This window comes from Rhinolophus sinicus, linkage group LG03 (assembly GCF_036562045.2).
Source record: "Rhinolophus sinicus isolate RSC01 linkage group LG03, ASM3656204v1, whole genome shotgun sequence".
NCBI lineage: Eukaryota > Metazoa > Chordata > Mammalia > Chiroptera > Rhinolophidae > Rhinolophus > Rhinolophus sinicus.
The window spans coordinates 137,751,359-137,771,174 of record NC_133753.1 but is presented as its reverse complement, the minus strand read 5'-3'; the positions used below and the strand labels follow the sequence as shown (position 1 = coordinate 137,771,174).

At 36.7% G+C, this 19,816-nt stretch overlaps 1 protein-coding gene across 5 annotated transcripts in view; it reads right to left on the bottom strand.

Moving 5' to 3' along the window:
- The window catches only part of ARB2A (ARB2 cotranscriptional regulator A), a 398,527-nt gene that overhangs the window by 135,187 nt on the left and 243,524 nt on the right, over nt 1-19,816 (bottom strand). For all 5 annotated transcript variants that reach the window (XM_074328744.1, XM_074328741.1, XM_074328742.1 and 2 more), the window contains one exon: nt 1,157-1,273. In XM_074328744.1, coding sequence (XP_074184845.1) covers nt 1,157-1,273 — 117 coding nt within the window. The remainder of the gene's footprint in view (nt 1-1,156; nt 1,274-19,816) is intronic.

Here is a 19,816-nt window from a genome sequence, read left to right as displayed (position 1 = left end):
ATACATTGGAAAAGAAGAAATATGAAAAGTAATGTGGTCAGAAATCACCTGGGTGTTAAAATAGATGAAAAACCCACCTCTATATGTTTACAGTATTATGAGGAATGGAGTAGAAGTATTTTGGACTTTTGCATGATGAAAGTACTTTTTCAAATGGATAATAACAACAGTGAAAATGGATGGGGTATTATGATAACACCATTATGGTATTATATAGCCTAGTCCTTCTATTTATTAAAAAGTCTTTTCAAACGTTAATTCTCTGGTACTTGCAGGGCACCAGGACGGCTGGTAGAAGTTACCTGCCATACGTATGGCGAGAGGCCAGCTGAATAAATGCCTAGGTATTCTATTAACAAAAATTGGGAGAAAATCAGGAAGGTCAACCAACTCACTCACGTAAATATATGATTTGACTAAACAATTGCTATAGTTTGACATGGATGATATCAATTGCTTATAATATCAGAAAGGTAACTACAAATAAAAATGTCAGCTGTATATCTGTACTAGGAGTAACAGAAATAATGGGCTGAAAGTTTTTTTTTAAAAATGGGAGCATGATCACTAAGTCCTTGTTAGTTTTCAAGTTCACTAGCCCTTAGCAAGTGTGAAAAGAAGCGTTCTTAGCCTGAGGCTGGACCATGACCAGCCCGTAGCTCAAGGGTCTGGCAATATACTCCGATTTCAGCTTTTTATTTCTTCTCCGCCTGCTGGCAGTAGTGAGCCAACCCATTTAAAAGAGGCACATACTGACCGCCTTTCAAGAAAGAATGAGACCCAGTGTACAGTAAGCTTCTTTCTTGTAATTAAGCAGCATCAATACTAAATAGCTGGTGAAGAAAAAAAATCAGGGAATAATAATCTTCTAACTGATCATGACCTTCTTCAGCTATAGTTCCTACTGTATATTGTATGCATACATAATATTCTATAGAAAGTCAAAAAAAGAGAAGAGGGCTTTCAAAGAAGTATTTGTTCTTCAGAAGGGCTTTCTATTATTATTTCAAATATGTCTAGTTTTTTTTTCTATTCCCTCGAAATGTTCTGCCTGCAGAAAGGAAGCTTGAGGGTGGGAGGTGATATAAGTTGGTGGGGGCTCAAGATATAAAGGCTCACGCTCATTCATCTCAGCACTGAAAAAATCCAGTCTTACCTCTCTCATCCATTCTCGAATCGTTTTGCCAGCTTCTTGATGCCACACATTGTGAACAGAGTCTGTCAACGCCACAGCAGTTACCTTACTTTTTACATCTGCTTCTCGTTGAATCATCTGTTTTAAAAAAGAGAGAAAATGAAATATCGGCTACAATTTTTCCTACTAGGTACAGCCTACTTAGTCACAGATAATAATATGATATTAAAAATGAAAAGGCAATATGCATCTCTTGTTCAAAATCATTCTTTTCTACACACTGAACACATGCCCTATTCTTGTCCAAAGATGTGAGAAGACCTGATATTTTCTTTTAAAAAGATAATACCATGTTTCCCAAAAATAAGACCTAGCTGGACAACCAGCTCTAATGTGTCTTTTGGAGCAAAAATTAATATAAAACCCGGTATTATATTATACCCGGTATCATATCATATCATATCATATCATATCATATCATATCATATCATATCATATCATATCATATCGACCCGGTCTTATATTATAGTAAAATAGGACTGGGTCTTATACTAATTTTTGCTCCAAAAGACTCATTAGAGCTGATTATCCGGCTAGGTCTTATTTTCGGGGAAACATGGTACCACTTAAGTCTTAGAACTATGCAGCTCTATTATTTTTCCACGTGGTTTGACAATTCAAGGATTAAAGGGATCACGGGGAAAAAGGAGGAATCCCTGAGGGTTTCTTTTACAAGTTTCATCTACACTTCCTATTTCAGTGCCTTAGGGAAGTTAGTACCCAGAGTTCACTGTTAGCTACTTAGGACTAACTTCTAGTAAATTTTCAGTAGATGGCACATAAGGAAAGATATCTTGCTTTGGCTTCTATTTAACTAGCCTGCTCTTCACCTTGTAATCCCTTGGTGTTTGAAATGTCCACAAAGATCTTTCTCTTCAACGTCTATCAATACTGTATTTGCTTTCTAATATATTTCTTTATGTCAACAAACTATTCACTTTAACTTCTTTCTATAGAATGTTATTTACAGAAAATTGTTTCTAAAATTCGAAAAAGAGCTATTTGACTTGAAGAAACTGAAGAAGTCATCAGGGGTCTACAAGACAAAAAACAAAAAAAAACCCAAAAAATAATAGTTCTAGATTAAAAGAATCATGAAAGGTTTTAATCTAACACTAGTGACCCTAATTTGACATAAAAAATGTAACAAAGTTTAATAAAAAATATAGTTAAAATACAATAAGTGGTAACCTTGAATTTCATAGCCATGCTCTATTTCCTTGCATCAAATGTTTTTTCTCCTTCTAAAAAAGATCAATTTCTCTATCACTTGCTGTTAATTTCTATGTGAATTATATATCAAAAATATATTACTGCATTTAAAAAAAGGGAAAATTCTGAATGGTGATGAAAGCTCATACAGAGAACACTGCAAGCCATACTTCTGATACCAAATGATGCCTTTTGGCAGCATTCTGAATTAAAAATGTCTCTCTCCCTTTTCAATTTCTTTAAACCCTGCATATGCACATCCCCTCTCACTGAACACTAGCTAATAGGAATCTAATTCACTGTTAATACTGCGTCAGCAGCATTTCTGCACCTTAAATCTTTATGCCTTGTGTTTTCTGCTTATATCATGTGGAATTCTTAAAATCAATGTTGGTTATCAACATCATAATATTACTGCAAAAATTCACCTTGCAATACCAATAATACTTTTAAATCATAAAATAATTCTCTAATTCAATAATTCACATTCATTATTAAGCAGTTTGCTACCTTCTTGTAGACTTTATTAAAAAAAACACAGATTCTCATTGGATCATGTTGGCACTAGAATATAAAAATTTAAAGCAACATTACATAATAAAATGCAAAATTCCACAATAGTGTCTCCACTTGGCTCATGAAGAACTTATATTTCCTTACTTTTATTTTCTAAACAGTAATACTTTTAGAGATCTAGGGTGTTGCTGAAATTACAAAATATACTCTTCTAGTAGTCTAAGACTATATCTCCACTTATGCTCTAGATTTTGTTGTGGTTGTTGTTAACATATGCCGACTTATTTCAGGTGGTGGTGCCTCAACACACTAAATATTGATGGCCGTTTGTGAAATAATATGAAATTAGGTGTTGAATAGGCCAAGGATTTAGTGCAGAAGATGAAAATCTGGGGATTAAAATTCTACAAACCTGGAAAAATGTTTAATTGATAGATGGACTACCGGAGATAAAAAACCATGGTCTATCTGTCCATCTGGGTGACATTTCACACAATGATTGTGATGATGTACAATTTCTCTTCACGTCACATCAAATCATGTTACAATCCAGCATGATACTCCCTTACACTGTGATAGTACTTTTCAGCTTTAAACTCCCTTTTAATATTATTAGAGGTGGAGGATGGTCACATTACAGAGGATCTAGATGAAGAGCTGTTTACAAATGAACCCGGGAACAAAGCATTTCAAATATTTGTTTAGAATTAGAATTGTAAATGGGTGAAAATCTTAAGAGTTTAGTTTTTCAGACCATGTACCTCTGTTTCAGCCTTGCTGCAACCTACTCTGGCCGTACTGGAACTACCGGCAACTGCCATTTCTGCCCAAAGCCTGCTTCTTACATTTGTTAGCCTGGGTCATAGCCTCTCCTTCCTCTCTTAATGCCTCTACTGGGAATGAGCACTGATGGAAAGTGTGGAGAATGGCCACGGGAGGAGTAGGATGGACACAGGAGTCAAGATTGTTTAAGAGACAGACTTCAGATGGAATAGAGCTAAAGGAAGGAATGGGTGGAAGCAAAGCTGGGTAGGAAAACAACTTCTGTAATGAGTCTATAATGAAAGGACATAATAGTCAGGAAGACCCAGAGATCTGAAAGGGAGGAAGGCTTACTATCATCAAAGTCTTACTATATGTCAATCTATGATGGAGATGTGGGTTTTATTAAGATCCATGGATATGAACACCTTTGAAATTCCTTGCAAAATTCTGTTTGTATATGATATATTTTTCTGGGAGAGGATCCTTAACTTTCATTAGATTATCAAAGGGACCTTAGTCTCTAAAAATGGTAAGGACCTTGTGATCTCAATGTCTCCTTGTATTCTTGAATGAACTATGAAGTATGTGCTAAATGATGCCTTCAAACAATTATACTTAAGATCAACATAACACCTGTTCTAATCTCTCAAACAGAAAGAATGGCATTATATTTTTGATATAATATCTTCAGTATGGTATCAAGATTAGATAAAAGTAACAACAAAATAATCTGATAGTCCAGAAAAGAAGGTCCAACGTGATAAATTAGGTAAACACTATACCTACTGCCTCCCAATTACACCAAAATTACAAATAAATTACAGAACAATCAACCTCAAGAGTCATCTGAACACTAGCTGAACAGAACCCCTATAACTATAAAGAAGAGGCCATATCAAGACTAGTAGGAAGGGTGGAGACATGAAACGGGCTGACAGATAGTGGTTGAGCACCAGGCGGAACACCTCGGTACAGGTCTCCCCAGAAGAAGGGAGGGTTCCCAGCACCACACCTGGTTCCCCAGCCCAGGGGTCCTGTGCTGGGAAGAGGAGTTCCCACAACATCTGGCAGTGAAAATCAGCGAGGACTCTGTCTGCCTGTCCTGGTGAGATAGAAGGTGGCTGGAAACCCAGATGCCCTCTTAAAAGGCCTGCACACATATTCACTTGCTTGCAAACACTCATCTGGTTTGCAGTGAAGAGGTAGAAACTCGAGAGTCGCCCAGAGACATACCGGGAAAGACTGAGTTGTGTGGCTTAGGGATAGGGCTGGAGGGACAGCAGCCATTTTCTGTGTAAAGTCTGCCTCACATGTAGGCTACAGGAGGGTGCCATATTTTCTATGTTTAACAGTCCTCACAGGGTCAAATCTGAAACCACATTGGTCTGGTAAAATCAGTGTGTGTGTGCATCACCTTGGTGATGCTCTTGGTCCCTGCACTACACAGCTAGTACTGCACTGCCCAGGGGACTCCTGGCTCCTGGAAAGCCTGTCCTGCCCCACAAACTGCAGAAGCCTTTTAGAGCAGCAGATGGCCTGCAGCTGCCCAGGGAACTTTTGGTGGTGGGCAGTGAGCCACAACTTGAGCTGCAGCCTCTCTTGGGTGGTTCTCAGGGAGTTGTGGGCCTGAGGAAAGCGGTGGCTGGCTATGGTGTTCAGTGCTTTCTGCAAAGTGGTCACAGGCCAGGCACTGGCACAAGTACTGAATCTGTATTAACCTTGTAAGAACCACCGCAGTGTCTCATGACTCCCTGGGACCCCGACCAGCAAGCTACGGCATTACCAGAGGTACCCCAACATCAGCCCAACCAGCCCATGAACCTAAGGATACTCTTTCAAATGGCTGAACCTTATGGGCAGCTGGCAGGTGGAAATGGGTCTGGGGGGCCTTGGGCCTTTTGCTAAGCTGTGCCAGGCCCAATACTGGTGGCAGAGGTATTGGTTCATAGCAAGGCCACCCCTATATGCCTCTAGGTCCAGCACAGGCAGTAACCATATAGCTTTGTAGCTCCTACCAGGTAGTCCCAAGCTGGTCACAGGCAAGGTTGAAAGTGGCCTGCATGGCAGTCCCTTCTAAGAGACACCAGAAACATCACATCCAGAGGCCAACTTCAGACCACACCAGAGGACTACCTGCCTAGCTCCACAAGTGCCACACCCAGTGGGTGGTCTCAAAAGGCATAAGAGCTCACGGTGGAGGATCTTCCTCTGAGGGGTCACTACACCACACAGAAGCTCATACATTGTAGGCATAGCCAGTCCTCAGTCAATCGGCCTGGAAATCAATCCCACCCACTGACACGTCAAAAGCATTCAAGGCTGAATTACAATAGGAGAATATATACAACACATACAAGGGACATTTCTGGAACACACACACAGGTGTTCAGGGAGACTGAGCCACTGGACCACATAGGACACCGACCTTGTTGCCCCGAAAATAAGACCTAGTCAGACAATGAGCTTTAATGTGTCTTTCGGAGCAAAAATTAATATAAGACCCAGTCCCATATTATAGTAAAATAAGACCGGGTCTTATATTAATTTTTGCTCCAAAAGATACATTAGAGCTGATTGTCCGGCAAGGTCTTATTTTCAGGGAAACGCAGTACTACATAGGGCCACCAAGCAAAGACTGAGAGACATAGGAGATCAACCTAATACATAGAGAGGCAGCCAGAATGATGAAACAAAGAAACATGTCCCAAATAAAAGGACAAACATCCAGAAATAGAACTAAATGAAATTGAGGCAACCAGCCTACCAGGGATAGAATTAAAAACACTGGTTATATGAATGCTTAAGGAACTTGGTGAGAATTTCAACAAAGAAATAATAGGCACAAAGAAGGATAGAGAGACCATAAAAAAGAACCAGTCAGAAACAAAGAATACAATAATTAAAATTAAGAATACACAAGGAGGACTCAATAGCAGATTAGATAAAGAAGAGGATCGAGTCAGTGATTTAGAAGATAAGGTAGCAGAACATATCCAATTGGAACAACAACAAAATAATAATAATAATAATAATAATAATAACAATGGTAATAACAGTAAAATGAAGATAGTTTAAGGGACCTTTGGAACAACATGAGCATAACAACATTCACATCGTTGGAATACCAGAAGAAGAGAGGGGTCAAAAGATCAAGAACCCATTTGAAAAAATAATAACTGAAAACTTCCCTAACCTGGTAAAGGAAATAGACATAGCTCAGGAAGTGCAGAGAGCCCCAAACAAGATGAACCCGAATAGGCTGACACCAAGACACATTATGATCAGAATGGCAAAGGTTAAAGACAAAAGGAGAATCCTAAAAGCAGCAAGAGAAAGACAACTAGTTACTTACAAGGGAGCTCCCATAAAACTGTCAGTTGATTTCTCAACCTAAATGTTGCAGGCCAGCCAGAATGGAGTGGCAGGAAATGTTCAAAGTGATGAAAACAAGGGCCTACAACTCTAGGCAGCAAGGCTATCACTGAAAATTGACGGAGAACTAAAGAGTTTCCGAGACAAAAAGCTAAAGGAATTCTTTACCACAAAGCAGTACTACAAAAAATGTTAAAGGACTTATTTAAGCAGAAAAAAACCAAAGATAAAAAATATGAATAAAATGGCAATAACTATGTTATTGCCTATCAATAATCACTTTAAATGTAAACAGATTAAATGCTCCAATCAAAAGACATAAGGTAGCTGAATGGATAAGAAAACAAGACCCATGCATATGCTGTGTACAACAGACCCACCTCAGATCAAAATACACATGTAGACTGGAAGTAAAGGGATGGAAAAACATATTTCACACAAATGGAAATGAGAAAAAGGCTGGGATAGCAACACCTATATCGGACAAAATAGACTTTAAAATGAAGACTATAGTAAGAGACAAAGAAGGACATTACATAATAATAAAGGGATTGATCCAACAAGAGGACATCACCCTAGTAAACACCTATGCACCCAGCACAGGAGCACCTAAATATATAAAGCAAATATTGACAGACGTAAGGCAGAGATCAACAGTAACACAGTCATAGTAGAGTACTTTAACACCCCAATGACGCACGCCACTGGATGAACCTTTCAGACAGAAAATCAACATGGAAACAGCGGCCTTAAATGACATACTAGACCCAATGGACTTATGAAATTTTTAGAGCATTTCACCATAAAGCAGCAGAATATACATTATTTTCAAGTACACATGGAATGTCTTCCAAGATAGATCACATGTTAGGACAGAAAACAATTCTCAATAAATTTATGAAGATTGAAAGCATATCAAGTGTTTTCTCTGATCACAATGGTATGAAATTAGGCATCAATTATAAGAAAATAAAACTGAAAAAATGCAAACACATGGAGGCTAAATAACATCCTACTTAATAATGAATGGGTCAACAATGAGATCAAGGAAGAAATAAAAAGATACCTTGAAACAAAGGAAAATGAAAACACAATGACCCAAAATCTATGGGACACTATGAAAGCAGTCCTTGAGGGAAATTCATAGCAATACAGGCCTACCAAAAGAAACAAGAAAAATCTCAAATAAACAGTCTATCTTTACACCTAAGGGAACTGGAAAAAGAAGAGCAAACAAAGCCCTAAGTGAGTACAAGAAAGGAAATAATAAAGACCAGAGTAGAAATAAATGAAATAGAGGCCTAAAAACAATACAATAAATCAATGAAACCAAGAGCTGGTTTTTTGAAAAGATAAACAAAACGGATAAACCTTTAACTAGACACATCAAGAAAAAAAGAGAGAGGACCTAGATAAATAAAATTAAAAATGAAAGACAAGAAGTGACAATGGAAACCACTGAAATACAAAAAACTTTAAGAAAATACTATGAGCAACTATACACCAACAAATCGGACAATCTGGAAGCAATGGATAAATTCCTACAAGGACACGATCTTCCGAGGATGAATCTAGAAGAAACAGAAAATCTAAGCAGACCGATTACTACCAACAAAATCGAATCATTAATCAAAAGGCTCCCAACAAACAAAAATCCTGGACCAGATGTCTTCACAGGTGAATTTTACCAAACATTCAGAACAGAATTAACACTTATTCTTCTCATATTATTCCAAAAATTTCAAGAGAAGGGAAGGTTCTGAAACTCATTTTATGAGGCCACCATCACTCTTATTCCAAAACCAGACAAAGACATTGCAAAAAAAAGAAAACAATAGGCCAATATCCCTAATGACCATACATGCAAAAATACTCAACAAAATATTAGGAAACCGAATTCAACAACAGATTAAAAAGATTATATACCACAGTCAAGTGGGATTCATTCTTGGTATGCAAGGTTAGTTCAATATCTGTAAATCAATTATCGTGACACACCACATATACAATTAAAGAAATAAAAATCACATGGTCATATCAATAGATGCAGAAAAAGCATTTGAAAAAATCTGGCATCCATTTATGATAAAAATGCTCAGCAAAGTGGGGATAGTGGGAACATATCTTAACATAATAAATTCCATATATGACAGATGCATAGTAATATCAAACTCAATGGGGAAAGCTAAAAGCATTCTCTTTAAGGAAAAAGAGAAGGATGCCTGCCTACTTCCACCACTTTTATTCAACACAGAACTGGAAGTCCTGGCCGCAGCAATCAGACAGGAGAAAGAAATAAAAAGCATCCAAATGGGAAAGGAAGAAGTAAAACTGTCATTATTTGCAGATGACATGATATGACATGTAGAAAACGCCAAAGATTCCACCAAAAAACTATTAGAGCTGATAAATGGACTTAGTAAAGTAGCAGGATACAAAATTAATATTCAGAATTGGTTGTATTTTATGCACCAATAACAAACTATCAGAAAGAAAAATTAAGAAAACAATCCCATTTACAATTGCATCACACACAAAAGATATTTAGGAATACATTTAACCAAAGAAGTAAAAGACCTGTACTCAGAAAATTATGATATTGAAGAGAGAAATTAAAAAAGATACAAATAAATGGAAACATATACCATGTTCATCGATAAGAAAAATTAATATAAAATGTCCATACTACTGAAAGCAATCTATAGGTTCAGGGTAATCCCTATCAAAATACCAATGGCATTTTTCACAGAACTAGAACAAATAATCCTAAAATATATATGGAACTATAAAAGACCCCAAATAGCCACAGAAATCCTGAGAACAAAGGTCACAGTATCCCGCTACCTGATATCAAATTATACTACAAGACCATACATACCAGGTTTCCCCGAAAATAAGACCTAGCCAGACAATCAACTCTTCTGTGTCTTTTGGGACAAAAATATAATACCTAGTCTTATTTTACTATAATATAAAACTGGGTCTTATACGAATTTTTGCTCCAAAAGATGCATTAGAGCTGATTGTCTGGCTAGGTCTTATTTTCGGGGAAACACGGTAGTAATCAAAACAGCATAGTATTGGCACAAAAACAGACAAACAGATCAATGGAACAAAATAGAGAGCCCAGAAGTAAATCCATACCTATATGGTCATCTAATATATGGCAAAGGAAGCAAGAATTTCCATTGGGGTAAAGACAATTTATTCAATAAACGGTGCTGAGAAAACTGGACAGATACAGGCAAAACAATGAAAGTGGACCACCTTCTTACACCATATACAAGAATAAACTCAAAATGAATTAAAGATTTAAATGTAGGAACTGAAACCATAAAACTCCTAGAAGAAAATATAGGAAGTAAATTCTCAGACATTACCCTTAGTAATATTTTTATTGATATATCTCCTCGGGCAAGGGAAACAAAAGAAAAATAAACAAATTGGACTACATCAAAGTAAAAAGTTTTTGCACAGCAAAGGAAACACAATGAAAAGATATCCTACTGAACGGTAGAAGATATTTGCCAATGATACATCTGATAAGGAGTTAATATCCAAAATTTATAAAAATCTCATACAACTCAATACCAAAAAAAACAAACGACCCAATTAAAAAATAGGCAGAGGACATGAAGAGACATTTCTCTAAAGAGGATATACAGATGGCCAACAGACATATGAAAAAATGCTCACTTCACTAATCATTAGAGAAACGCAAATAAAAACAATGAGATACCACCTCACTCCTGTCAGAATGGCTATCATGAATAAATCAACAAACAACAAGTGTTGGTGAGGATGTGGTAAAAAGGGAACCCTCCTGCATCTTTGGTGGGATTGCAAATTGGTGCAGCCACTATGCAGATCAGTACTGAGGTACCTCAAAATATTAAAAATAGAACTCCCTTCCGACTCAGAAATTCTACTCCTGAGTATTTATCCAAAGAAATCCAAAACACGAATTTGAAAAAAATGTATGCATTTAGTGAAGCACTATTTACAATAGACAAAATATGGAAACTAAAATGCCCATCAATAGACGATTGGATTAAAAAACCATGGTACATTTATACAATGGAGTATTACTCTGTCATAAAAAAGAACAAAATCTTACAATTTGCAACAACATGGGTAGACCAAGAGGATATTACACTGAGTGCAATAAGTCAGACTGAGAAAGACAAATACCATATGATCTCACTTATATGTGGACTCTAAAGAACAGAATAAACAAACAAAACAGAAATGACTCGGAGATACAGGGAAATAACTGATGGTTGCTAGATGGAAGGGGGTTTCGGTGGATGGGTGAGAAAGGTGAAGGGATTAGGAAGTACAAACTGGTAGTCAAAAAATAGTTACAGGGATGTGATCTACAGTATGGGGAATACAGTCAATAATGTTTAAAAACTATGTATGGTGTCAGGTGGGTACTAGACTTATCAGGGGATCACTTCTTAAATTATATAAATGTATCACCACTGTGCTGTACAGCTGAAACTACCATAATATAAAATAACACTGAATGTCAACTATAATTAAAAATATATATATATGCTCATGGGATGTGAAGTACAGCATGGGGAATGTAGTCAATGGTATTGTAATAGCTATGTATGGTGTCAGATGGGTAGGAGACTTGTTGGGGTTACCACATTGTGAGGTGCATAAATGTCTAATCATTATGTTGTTTTGTACAGGTGAAACTAATAAAAAACTATCACAAATATTACTTGTAATGATTAACAAATAAATAAAAAATTGATACCCCAGACATTAACATTCTAAAATCCCTTGGCTTAATAGGTTATGTATGATAAAGTTACAGTTAAAATATTGTTTGTTTTTATTTGTGTGTATATAATACTTATTTATATCTAGTAGCACTTCACAAATTTCAAAATGAATATTCATTTACATTTTACTCTGAAATAATATTGAAATGTATGCAAAACTTGTATAATTTCTCCCATTTGCAGAAGAGGAAACTGAGGCTGAGAAACTAGTTAAGGGCCCTATAAATACAAAGTAACATGACTGACGTGATCATGACTTTAATTAAGTCCTGTGTTCTTTCCTGTGTATCACATGGGTCTATCTCTCAGTAATACATCGTAATACTCTTCCATAAATGAACTCATCTAATTAATTCCCTTTTCATGTATACAATGTTTCATTGACTTGGACATATTTAACAAATAGTAAAAAAAATAAAAATAAAAATACAGATCAGTTAGGAATGTTCAAATTGTAAAAATCATGCCAAGATAGAAATCAGCCATGAGCAAAAACAGACTATCAATAGCATTTAAAAATTATTATTACAGTTGTAAAGTAAACGATATCTGGGATAAGAGAGAAAATTTGATATTTCTATAAATCATCCTGATGATTTGAGAATACAAAATATTTGATTCTGTCACTTGATGTATTTGTTTTGCCTTCTTAATTCTATCCACTTATTTATTTATAGTCCTATCACCTTAGCTTATACACAATCACTCTGCTATTTCCTTCACTGTATTGCATGTTCCCAGTCTGACAAAAGCTTAACAAACCCAATAAATATCAAGTTCTAAGAACAGATTAAAAAAATATACCATCTGTATAGAGGCTCATCTTATTATTACAATTTTTGATGGAGTTGAAAAAAACGTCTATTAGTTTTCTTTCATCTAGAGTAAGATTTTAGACATGAAATAACTATAACAAGACAGGAAAGCTGAGCATCTGGTGAGATGAAGACCAGAGGACCAGTGGGGTGGTGTGGGAGGGCCAGAGTCAGCAGCAGCATCTCGCCTTCCTGCCATGGGCACTTCGGCCCCTCCACAGGGCTGCCATCATCTCTCCCCAGAAAACACGTCCACCTTTTCTGTCCACCTGTTACCGTGCTTTCTCTGAGGCCCTCAAGTGATGTACCTGCCTGCTGTCTTCTTAAGTACCCCGCTGAATCCTAATACTACACCTGGAAAGTTCCCTAATTCTCTTTTTGTACCTACAAGCTGTTGTCACTTTCCCCTGGATTGCATTTCTTCCAGAAGTCCACCATGAGCTACTTTTAGCAAAGGAAAACACAGAGGTGCTTTTTATTTCCACAACTATTAAATTAATAAGTTGCTATCCGTTTGTCTGAGCTTAGAAGTAAGCTTTGAAGGCAGGGAGATGTTTGTGTTGTAGGGATGCCCTGCCATGAAGTCTTTGGAAGGAGTTCCGGATCTCTAGTTGAGGGCCTTGGGTTTTGGAAATTGTGCATCCAACCTATTACTAGGGTCAATACTGCGAACCTAAAGAAGAAGTGAACCCTCAATTGTCTTAACCCTAACCTAATGGATAATTTCATTTTCCTGTGTTTGTTGGCCCAGCAGCCATGGCTCTCAGAAAAAATAGGTCTTGTGTTTTCAAGTCCAAGGGGACCTCCTGAAAGAAGCCAGTGTGGGTTGCGGGTAGGGATGTATACATGTACATGCAGGCTCATATTTTTACTCACATATATAATAAGTTTTAAACATGTTTTTGAGGGAAATGTTTTAAAGTCTTTCATCAGCAAAAGCCAGCACCTTCTTTTAAAATTCTGACATGTGTTACACATATGCTCTGTGAGGCTTACAGCATGTGAATCACTTGTACAGGAAAGAATATTCTGAAAGAAAATCAAATAATGCACGTTTCCTTAAGATTAGGATCTGACACTAGTGTACATTTATAAATCTGAGGATCATTACTACTGTATGAGCATGAATGAATCATCACTCTGGTTAATAGCACAGCTGAGGTTTGAGATGTCTTTTTAAAACATATATATATATATATATATATATATATATATATATATATATATATATATATATATATATATATTAGATTAGCTCCCTCTAGAGCTCCTTGAGTTAAGATTTCAGATTAAGTTGTTTCAAAGGTAAGAAAAGCTGGTATCTTTTCACATTTTTGTTATAGAGATTATAATTATACTCAGTGCTTCTATTTGAATGTAGTCTTTATGTAGTTTGATAAACTATGATATTTTACCCCAAACCTCTCCCATAATGTTACATTTCTGCCTGTACATTCCCTAGCACATGTTCTGGGTGCTATCAGTCCTACTGGGTTAAAAATGTGCCCCGAGCCACGATGACTCATCAGCTGACTCTGGGTTTGGCAGAGTCTTTTCTGTTAATGTCTTCCTGAAGATTCTTTTACCCAAGTCGATACCAGTGGCATGCTGCTCACAGAACAAATATCATCTTTGCTGCAACATTCAAACCTTGGTTCTGTCATCCAAGGCTCTTGAAATATCTCTAGTGATTACAACTGAAATACAAACATTTTGGTAGATGAACTATGAAGACTAAAGTGCCCAGCAGGAAATTCAGACAAGTATGACATTGAGCTCTCATATGCCACTCACAGTTCTGTGTCGTAGATAGATGATAGACAGATAGATAGATAGATAGATAGATAGATAGATAGATAGATAGATAGATAGCTAGCTAATTACAAGCCTTCAAGTAAGCAGTCTTCGTAAGGAGTGAGGTGGTTAGGTTCAAGGACTTTGGAGTCAGATTCCCTGGGTTCAAATCCCTGCTCTGCCACATCTGGTAATGATACCTTGACTGAATTCTTTCAAAATTTTATGTCTCAATTTTATCACAGGTGAAAAGGAGATGATAAATACACCTAACTCATAGAGTTATTATGTGATGAAATGAACTAAATATAAAGCAACTAGCACAGGCCCTGGCACATAGTACACAGTTAAAATAGATGATTCCCCAAAAACACAATGCAAACTACTCTGCTATGCAATAATGCAATACAAACTACACAAACTACTATGTGTAAACTAGTACATTCGCCTTTCTCAGTGTAGAAGGCAACAAAAGCTTAACTTAGAATGCATTTAATGACAAATATTATTTTTTGAAAAGCATAGGTCAATAAAGAAAAAATAATGAAAGGGTGCTTTATCCTTAGAGTATGTGGTTCAATAATTCTAAAACCACCTGGCCGAGGCATAGAAAGAGCTGATCATTGTGTCTGTTTAAAATCCTGTAATCAGAATAGTAGACCAGTAACAGCACCATGCACTTGAAAATTAAAACAGAATTGTTGAAGCCATACTGTGGCAGCTCCACTTTCCTGCCACCAGTGAACCCTTTCAAAATTACTTGGGCTGGCAACAAAGCACGAAGCCACGGCTGGCTTAGCAGTGCCAAGCTGGCAGAGAGTCCCTTTACTGCTTTGTTTTTTTTACTTAGAGGGAGTGTCACTGAATGTATTTTTAAAACGATAATCACAGATACAAAGTATGTCCAGAGGAAGGCAGTAGAGTGTTTTAGTTAAAAGGATGCATAGGCTTTGGAATTAGATGTTCTTAAATTTTATTTCTGGTTAATCATTATAAGAATAAAAAAATGGAACAGTCATGTCATAGGGTTGCTGAAGGATAAATGAGATAAGGCATGTAAGCAATCAATACTGTCAGCTACTATTATTATTACCTTGACATTCATTTCTAATTTCTAAAATGTATCCTTCCTTTTAGATATGGTATCATTGTACTATTCAGTGACATCAACATTTGTGCTGATAGGGCAGCAGTTATGAAGTGTCATACAACTAGTACACCCACTCCCACCTCCTTGATTATGTAAAGTGATTTGGGCTTGCTTAAATGTTTTTAAAGGAAATAATTAGGCATAAAGAGGATGACCATACATTCCAGTTAGTCCAGGACAGTTTTGGTTTACGCCTACTGATCTGGAGTAATTATTAATAGTGTCCTCTTTCACTGTTAAACGTGTTCTGGTTTGGATGATAAATTATATGGTCACTGTACGTATAAATATAACACAAGTTAGAGGTTACCCTAGCGAATGGGTAAACCTTATAAAGTTTCCACGCTCAATGCTAGTGATTTAAGCATATACCCCAAACCTACATAGTGATTGCTATAAAAATAACCATGTAGGAAAACATATAAGAAATATTTCCAAAAGCTCCTAAGTTCAAACTTAAGGGCAAGCCTTCATGCTGTGCTGAGCTCCCCCCCCCAGATGGACACGCAGCCTCACCCCCTGGGTACGTAAACATGGCCAGCTGGAGCTCCACTGGAGCAACAGGATAAGACAACATTCTCTTTTCCTGTGCTTTGAAGTCCTAGCTTCAATTCTTACAACCTTTGTCTAATTTCAGGAAGGAACGGGCTCTCCACAGGCAAGAACCCCAAGGGATAGGGTATGTAAACTGAAACTTCTGGGTCACATGCATTTATGAAGATAAGTCTCCAGCCACCAGTTAGGGAATGGCAAGTTATGATTTATTATTGCAGGCAGCCAGAAGAGAGCAGTAATAACTTCCTTTTCCTTTCCTGCCTAGACCATGCTGCCACGTGCAAGCTCCTTCAACAACAAAAAAGCATGTGTAAGGTAGGTTTAAAAGAAAAAAAAGAACAAAAACAAATAGTAAGTGATTGACAATCTGGGAGTTGGGAAAGAAGACCAGTGCTTTACGAAAATACTTGATTAGAGAAGAAAGGCAACAGTTTGAAAAACTTTACATATCAAGAAAACAGCAAGTTAATTGTAAAGAAAAAAATAAGAGGTCACATATTAAGAAAACAGTGTAAAGTTTTATCGAGGTGACTTATTTGATTAACATGTTTCATTATGTAGTAATAGTGGCCGTAAGTAGGCAAGATATTATAGAACACAGATTTGAAAATTATAATGAATATATATGAAGTGGATATATTACAAAAGTATAAGTAAGGACTAAACATTGCCAGCCCAAAAAACTAAGGCAGAGTTAGCAAAGGAGAATGTTTAAATGGTGACAATACATGAGAAAACTTATTAAAACTTTATAAATGTACTGTATACCAAGAAATATTTCTGATGCAAATAAGTAGTAAGCATATTCACAATACTCAGTTTAAAAATCCCTAATGAACCTTTATTAATTGGTAGATACTAACAATACTGTGGTATATATATATGGAGAACTGCCAATCATTGAATGGTTTAAAAACTGTGGCAAAATATTTCATTAGGTTTGGTAGGGGCAGGCAGGCATAAATATTCAGCCTGGAGAGTGTTAATATACTTAAGTTTTAAAGCATTTTCCTTTGGTCTGGGAAAAAGAAAGGTAAAGGGATAAGACTTCCAGACACAAAGATATATAGTAGATAACCAGAGTATAGGAGATTATTTTATTTAACAAATTTCTCTTAGAAGTCTTTACAGTAGGTGTGAAATCATGGATATGTTGATTGGCTTGGCTGTGGTAATATATAGATATCATGGCCATCAGGTTGTGCACTTAAATATATACAGTTTTTGACTGTCCATTATACCTCACTAAAGCTGGAAAAAAAACCTTTACATTGAATTTCCACATAGATGTTTGGTATATTTGAAATTTTACTAAAGTTTTCAAAGTTATTCTATAAATTTAATAATATTCTTATAAAAAATTCAGGTTCCAATTACCTGTTTTGTTTTCAATTTATTTTAAAGACTGTATACTCTGTTATCTGGCATAAACAGAGAACACAATATTTCAATTTATGAAGTAGTCTAGGTAATATATTATTACAATAAAGTTGAGGAAGACATGATTTCTGACCCTCAGAAGAACTCACAATTTAGGAAGGAAGGCAGGTGCAGATAAGTTCTATAGAGATCCTTAGTATTCTGAGTATTTATATATATATTATTTCAATAGATAAAGTAATGTCTTTTTAAGTATATCGGTAGTTCAGGGGATACATATCTGTTTTATAGATGAGGAAACAGGTGCTTACAAAAAGTAAGTGACTTACTCATATTCACACAGTAAGTAGCACAGCTTGATCTTTTAACTCCAAATCCTGTGTCTTTACACCATGACTACCTGTATATATAACATCCTGCACTTTCCATTCTGGTAACGATTATACTGGTAATTATTTACTATCTTTCCCACTGAAATGTAGGCTCCAAGAGGGCAGGACCATATTTGCCAGGTCAATACCACATCCCCATTCCCCACACAATGACTGGCTCATAATAATAGATACTCAAAAATTATTTGTGAAATGGAGGTATTATTTATAGAAATAGAATCAATCAAGGAAAGTGAAGGTTAGGAACTTAGAATGATGTCTGGTTTGGCATATTTCGAAGGAGACTGCATTGTAGGTTGGGTTCCCCCAGGAAACAGATTCTGAGATGGAATTTCACATGCAGGATATTTGCAAGGAGTGCCCTTAGGAGCAACGCCTTAGGAGCAGACAAGAGGGGGGACAAAGCAGAAATGGACAGAGAGAAGTCAAGGTGAGTTGCAGGACCAACGACTGCCTTATACAACCCCAGGGGAGCTCTGGACCTAGAATGACCATTCAGAGTCATCCCAAGTTGAGCCCAGATGGCCTGGCCTTTAATCTCCCACACTGTTCTGTCTTTGAATATGGGCCCCCACAACAGCCAAGGCAATCCCTGAAGGGGCTGACAGCTGAAGGCTATCTGCTCAAAGCACTCCCAGGAACTCGGGCAACAAGTCCTCCACTGAAGGAAAAACTGGGAAGTCTATCACGATATCCACCACAGGTCGTTATTGAAATTAAGCATTAGCTTATTCTCCATTCAAATCTAAATCATCCTTCTAATCTGCTTAACACTCTACTGTCATGTTTGTGCATTCAAGATTACATTATAGGCATGTCTGCTCCTTCCTCCCACCCTGCCCCCACAAGAGGTTACATTATGATTTAACTCACTAACGTCTATGAGATCAAATAATTTATCTCAGATTTTATGTCTCTCACAATCTAATGCCATATTATCTATCTCATCAAATTTTGTGTTATCCCCCAACCAAAGATTATAAGGGGAAAAACACAAAGTTAAAAGATGGAGAAGAACTGACTATCGAAAAGCATAAAGAAACCAAAATCACAAATTTCAAAAATTACCCTATAAATCCAGTGGGGAATGATTTGATTTTCTGAATTTCAAATGAAACGTATGTCAGACAAAGCAAGATATACTTGTGATTTCAAACCTGAATGCACCAGATACAAAATAACTCTAAACTTCAAATAAAGCATGCAATCATCACTACTACTCTGTGCCATGATAATCTCAAACCTGGTGGTGTTGGTAGGGAAAAGGAAGGAAGAGCCTGGGCAGAGAAGTTTCACTATAAAAATAGATAGATTAGCTTTTCAAATCTGTCATTATTCCCTCTGATGTAAAGAAAATAAACCGTGCTATATAAATTTAGGCACTAAAGACATTTGAGATTTTTATTCTTTTCCAGATCTCAGTTACTCAGCATACTCAGATGTTTGAGTTTTTGCCTCTAAAATTTAGGGTAATATTAATTTGATCATATTTCTTCAAATGTAGGCTCAGGCTTCTGCAGAAATGGTGTGTCACTGATCCAATCTACATATGTTGGGAGGGGGTGCTTACTTTTAGGTTCTAATGCAGGGATTGACCCATTGATACAGTAAAGCAAGACAGCCTGAATGGTCTTAAAACAGGATGTGTTAATCAATTGTGGGTTATGGACTTGCTAGACACTAGGGAGAGGTTGACAGCCATTTTTAAATGGAAAAGTGACATCATTACACTAAGTATTAGTCACAGGCTTCCCACATTGTTTGAAAATATTTGCACATGGCTCTCCAGGTGGCTCGTCTACCTAGAAACTTAGGCTAAATACCCAGAACTTGTGAGCCTGCTTAAAACATTCACGCGAATACTGCTGCTG